At 36.6% G+C, this 6,000-nt stretch overlaps 1 protein-coding gene across 3 annotated transcripts in view; it reads right to left on the bottom strand.

Moving 5' to 3' along the window:
• Positions 1-1,962: 1,962 nt before the first annotated feature.
• The window catches only part of LOC132362973 (zinc finger protein 791-like), a 48,991-nt gene continuing 44,953 nt past the window's right edge, over positions 1,963-6,000 (bottom strand). For all 3 annotated transcript variants that reach the window (XM_059918213.1, XM_059918214.1, XM_059918215.1), the window contains 3 exons: positions 5,684-5,810; positions 5,434-5,494; positions 1,963-5,029 (listed from right to left, as the gene is read on the bottom strand). In XM_059918213.1, coding sequence (XP_059774196.1) covers positions 3,376-5,029; positions 5,434-5,494; positions 5,684-5,810 — 1,842 coding nt within the window. In that variant the 3' untranslated portion in view covers positions 1,963-3,375. The remainder of the gene's footprint in view (positions 5,030-5,433; positions 5,495-5,683; positions 5,811-6,000) is intronic.

The following is a 6,000-nucleotide window of genomic DNA, read 5'->3' as shown; positions in this document are numbered from 1 at the left end:
TGCAGGAATGTCTGTATTGCTTCCCACTTTTTACATCTGCACCCAAGCAGTTCCTCAAATAGTGTTTAAGATGCAAGATGGTGTAAATAAAAAATGATCAGTGATGACATCCTCACTCATGAGGCCGTGACCCGCCACAGACACACAATTCCAGTCTGTCTCCCTATTACCTCATAGCATTGTTTACTTTCTTCAAAGCTCTTATTTCCATCTTATAAACCCAGATTGTGCTATTTATTAATCACCTCTTCCCACAAAAATATAAGAGCCAGGACTTGAAGAACTTGTTTCACACCTATATATCCAGAGTGCTATTTATGCTAAATAGCTATTTATTTAGCCCTATTTATGCTAAATTGTGTATGATTTGAGTCTACAGTGCCTAGTAGAAGAGGGATGCTGAAAAATTAGCATCAAGAGTAGCTTCTGAGCAAGAAAGCCTTGCTTGGAATAGTAACCTGTCTTTGTCCCTTGGCAGGTTTGTGTTCTCGACAATTTACCTAAACTCATAAAGCCTCAGTTGATTGATTGGAAAAGGAGGTAATACCTAACACAAGTCCAAATCCTGTAAGACCTTTTCAACAGTCTCTTACTGATATGACCCATTATCATTTGTGGTTTGTGTTCATCATTATGATTCATTATGCCCCTCTATTTGTTGTTGTTGTTGTTTTTACATTGCTTTTTCTGATCCATTTTTCAAAAAAAATTTTTATTGGAGTATAGTTACATACAGTGTTGTGTTAGTTTTAGGTGTACAGCGAAGTGAGTTAGCTATACGTACATTTACTCTTTATATTCTTTTCCCATATAGGCCATTACAGAGTACTGAGTAGAGTTCCCTGTGCTATACAGTAGGTTTTCATTAGTTATCTATTTTATATACAGAATTGTGTATATGTCAACCCCAGTCTCCCAATTTATCCCTCCCCCACACCCCTCTATTTGAATACAAGTGTGAACCTGGCAGTTTTTGGCAAGAAGGCACTAACAAAAACCATGATTGAAGTTTTTAATTAAGAACAAATGAGAAATCAGTTTCATGACAAAAATTGTAACTATGAAAAAAAATTTGCCTGAGGAAGAATATACATGGTAATACTGAATCAAAATGTATAATGATTATCTTGAAAAAAACCACAAAGTTGATCTAAAAATCCACAATTGCAATGGGATGTTTCAATATATCCTATTAGGAAATGGAAAAGATAATATTTGTTAGTATACAAGTTTTTTTGAAAGAGTTAATAAAACATTTCTAAGAAAAACCTACAGAAGCATTTGACAAAAAAAAGAACATTGTTTTCAATCACATACAATCAATCATAACTGAAAACATACTGAGGAATTATGTTCAATTGTGAGTAATTGGAAATATCCACAATCTATCCGATAAGAGGAAGGTGCTAATTCTCACATGGAAGGATTGGGCCACAGAAGTCACTGCACAGTGCAGTAGAGGAACTCACTACAGGACCACGTGGTTTTTTCTGACTGCACCACTGTAGCTGCTATAGTGGAATCAGGAACACACAGTCACTAGCAATATCAACAGAACAATGTGTTTACTACACAAATTAGACCTTATACAAATACAATATAGAGAAGAGGTGAGTCAGCGCTTCACAAAACGTTCTCAACCACAGCAGTCTAAATTTGTTGCCTGGTGGACACATGAGGACTTGCAGGAAAATCCAAACTGTGAGGGATCTTTGCTGTGGAACTTGTGGAGGCATCTGTGGAAACCAACAGGTCTGAGAAAATGTAAGTCATGTAGCTGGTGGTAATGAGGCTACTTTGGACTGGCAGGGCAAAGAATCAGGAAAATGGGCTAGAACCAGGTATATGTGAAACTCTTGTGTGGCTCAAGAACTAAGGCCTTCTTCACTTTGCCTTCCAAGTGTCATGCAAGGGAGGCTAGTGGTGAATTCTAACATGGAACCATGAACATAACAGGTTCTAGAAAATGTAGGTCACAACATATTACCCATGTTGACATAACACATTCCAGGAGAGCATCTCCAATTCTACATTTTAGTGTCCTGTAACAGGTCTCTTTTCTTTTTGCAAATATAAAGACTTATTGGTCCATTAACGTACAATGTTATTACAAAAATGAATCAGTTTAAATGTTAATAACACTTTAAAAAGTAGCTAGAAATGTAATGTTTGTATTTAATCTCACAGACTTGCAATGTGAGAGCAGTAACCACATCAGTTATGTTCACTGTTGTATTTACAGCACAGGCACATAGTAGGTGCTCAGTATGAATGAAGGGATGGTAATACCACTAGTTGACTTCAGTGATATAATTATTCTAATTGCATTATGGGTAAAAGAGACCCTAACTGGTGACATCAGAATAATGTAGGAGGATTTTTTAATGCATTGGTGGGGGAAAAATGTTGCTTCAGTGCAAAGATATTGTAGCTACAAATTTAAATCTAAAATAACAGCACTTGCAAACAATGTAAGGTTGCTTTAAATATGCAGTTGATGTCAACATTGGTCTCTTAAAGTCTCTTACCCAAATCACAGTCAGATGGAATGACAAAGAGTAAAGAGAAAATGACAAAGAGTAAAGAGAAAAGATGTAAATACTAAGTCAAATGAGATTATACTGTGATAAACTTCACATACTTACAAATTTATGCCAACTATTAATTAGCAAGGAAAATGGAAGAAGGCTCTTCTGACAAAAGAAAAAAACTTTTCTAATAAAAGAGGCATATTTACAATGGGTAAGAAATATCCAGTACCTGCCACATGAAAACAATAGGAAAATCCCAACAACTACCAGAGTGTCATTATTCCATGCCCCCTTTACTTACAGGATGACTTAAAAATTATATATTTTGGCACATTATATAATATTGGCACATTACAATTATATTCCAGTTCACCCATGGATCCAACAGATTTCAAAATGGAAAGACAAAAATTCTATAAACTGATTTAAGGAAAAATACTACCTACTAAGCTTATGTACTATTGCTTAAAGAGTACTTACTTACAGAATTGTTTCAACTCAGTGTTCATTTGAAAAATTAACAAGTAGAATCCATAATTAGAGACTTGAGTTTCAGAATAAACCACTGATAAAGATGATATATTTTTAACTTGTAAAACATTTATTTTTTTCTGGAGCATTATATGTGAATTAATCTACATCAGGCTTTCCCATATTATTTACGTTATAACATTTCTCTCCATGGTGTATCATTTCTCTCCAGTAGAGTTTTCACATGACTGAATGTATTGGGTTGGCCAGAAAGTTCATTCTTCCATAAGATGTTATGGAAAAACCCAAATGAACTTTTTGGCCAGCCCAATATTTGTTGATAGGAAACTCTCTTGTATTTATCAGTTATAATTTATCCAGTGTGCATTCTCATGACATGTTTATGTAAGGATGTGGGCCAATTAAAGGCTCTCCCACAATGCTTACATTCAAGAAGTTTCTCTCCAGTGTGAATTCTTTCATGGCTTCTGTATGAACTGGGTCGACTAAAGGCTTTCCCACAGTCTTTACATTTATACGGTTTCTCACCAGTGTGCATTCTCATGTGACCTCGAAAGGTTGTGCGGTAAATGAAGGCTTTCCCACATTCCTTACATTCATAGGGTTTCTCTCCAGTATGAGTTCTTTCATGTACTTGAACGTAACTGGAACAACTGAAGGCTTTACCACATATTTTACATTCATAGGGTTTCTCTCCTGTGTGGGTTCTTTCATGTATTCGAAATGAACTGGGACAATTAAATGCTTTCCCACATTCCTTACATTTATAAGGTCCATCTCCAGTGTGTGTCATCATGTGTCTTCGAAAGCTTGTGAGAGAAACAAATGCTTTCCCACATTTCTCACATTTATAGGGTTTCTCTCCAGTGTGAGTTCTTTCATGTATTTGCAAACCTAGAGGAGAACTGAAGGTTTTCCCACATTGCTTACATTCATAGGGTTTCTCTGCAGTGTGAGTCCGTTCATGTCTTCGAAATGAAGTGGGACAACTGAGGGCTTTACCACACTGCTTACATATATAGGGTTTTTCGCCAGTGTGAGTTCTCACATGGACTTGAAAAGTGGTGAGCCAATGGAAGGCTTTTCCACATTCCTTACATTGATAAGGTTTCTCTCCAGTGTGAGTTCTTTCATGTGTTCGAAAGGAACTGGAACAACTGAAGGCTCTACCACATTGTTTACATTCATAGGGTTTTTCTCCAGTGTGAGATCTTTCATGTATTCTATATGAACTGGGACAATTGAATGCTTTTCCACATTCCTTACATTTATAAGGTCCAACTCCAGTATGTGTTATCATGTGTCTTTGAAAGCTTCCAAGAGAAATAAAGGCTTTCCCACATTCCTTACAGTCGTAAGGTTTCTCTCCCGTGTGAGTTCTCTCATGTTTTCGAAGAGAACTGGGACAACTGAAGGCTTTACTACACTTTTTACATTCATAGGGTTTTTCTCCAGTATGAGTCCTTTCATGACTTCGAAAGGAACTTGGACAACTGAGGGCTTTACCACATTGCTTACATTCATAGGGTTTCTCCCCTGTATGAGTTCTTTCATGTGTTTGAAAGGTTTGATGATATCGAAAGGCTTTCCCACATTGTTTACATTGATAGGGTTTCTCTCCAGTGTGAGTCCGTTCATGTTTTCGAACAGATTGGCGATATCTAAAGGATTTCCCACATTCCTTACATTTATAGGATTTCTCTATACCATGATTACTTTCATGTTTTTGAAAAGGCTGGAGATAACTGAAGGCTTTCCCACATACCTTACATTTATAAGGCTTCTTTCCATATTCCTGATACCTGGATGGTTTGGGTGCAGTGTGAGATCTAACGTGCCTATTAAAGGATGAACGACTCATGAAGACTTTTCCACACACACTGCACTCCCATGGTTTTACTGCAGTAGAATTTTTCTTGTTCAGATTAAGAATTGGAATAAGGCTGATGTTTTCGCCACCCTGACTACCTTCTTCACTTTCACAGCGTCTCCGTAATGTATGACTTCTGTTAGAAAAAAAAATTAGAAGCACACTGTTAATGATTTCTTTGTTAATGATTTTATAGTAAATATTTGTATTACATTTTTATCATTTATCAGGAAAGTGTTAGGTTGTTCTGCACCATGTAAACTGTTTGAAAGTGAATATACTGAATGCTCTGCAAGAAAGTTCAACCACTGCTATTATCATAGTGATATTCATATATGCAGTCTCTGAATATGTTTCAAAGTAAACTATTTGGGAAAGAATGAACATCCATGACACACTTAAGAAAACATTTTTTGGTAAAAATTTTCTGAGAATAAATAAATTTGAAGCTGGGCCCTTTTGTGTCTACTTGTTTTTAAATTTCATGACATAAGAAGATTCTCTTGTGGGACACTGCTTTCAACTGTGAGTGCAACTCACCTCAGATTTCTTCCCTGGTTTTTGTACTGATCTTCAGTGTTATGGTCTTCCCATTTTTCCCCTGAAATGCAGAACCAAAAAGATCAGTAAATTATAGGAAAATTATTATTTCACAGGTCTATGATGACCTCAAACTATGATTTACTTACCAAAGTATTCCCTTTCCCCATTCCACATCTTAGAACGACACTGATGGGCAGGAAACACTTGTTCTCTAACTGATTAAGTGAAGGAATGTCATCATCCTTACCTACTGACGCCAGGTTCCTCAAGGTTTCCCGCATCACATCTCTGTATAGTTTCTTCTGTGAAGGCCCCAGCAGAGCCCACTCCTCCAAGGTAAAGTTCACAGCCACATCCTCAAAGGCCACTGGGTCCTAAAACATCACAAATATGTGTACAGGAAGATGGGTGAGATGGACAGTACTGGGAATCTGTAGTCCATTCACAAGAAGTTCACATATGATGCTGTTATTAAAATATTTATTCTATGACTTGATCATCAAAATCCTTATTCTCTACATAACCACTTCCTCACAAATTTAACAGCATCATGAACACATGGAA

Source organism: Balaenoptera ricei, chromosome 3 (genome assembly GCF_028023285.1).
Source record: "Balaenoptera ricei isolate mBalRic1 chromosome 3, mBalRic1.hap2, whole genome shotgun sequence".
Lineage (NCBI taxonomy): Eukaryota > Metazoa > Chordata > Mammalia > Artiodactyla > Balaenopteridae > Balaenoptera > Balaenoptera ricei.
This window is presented reverse-complemented; position numbering and strand designations above follow the sequence as displayed.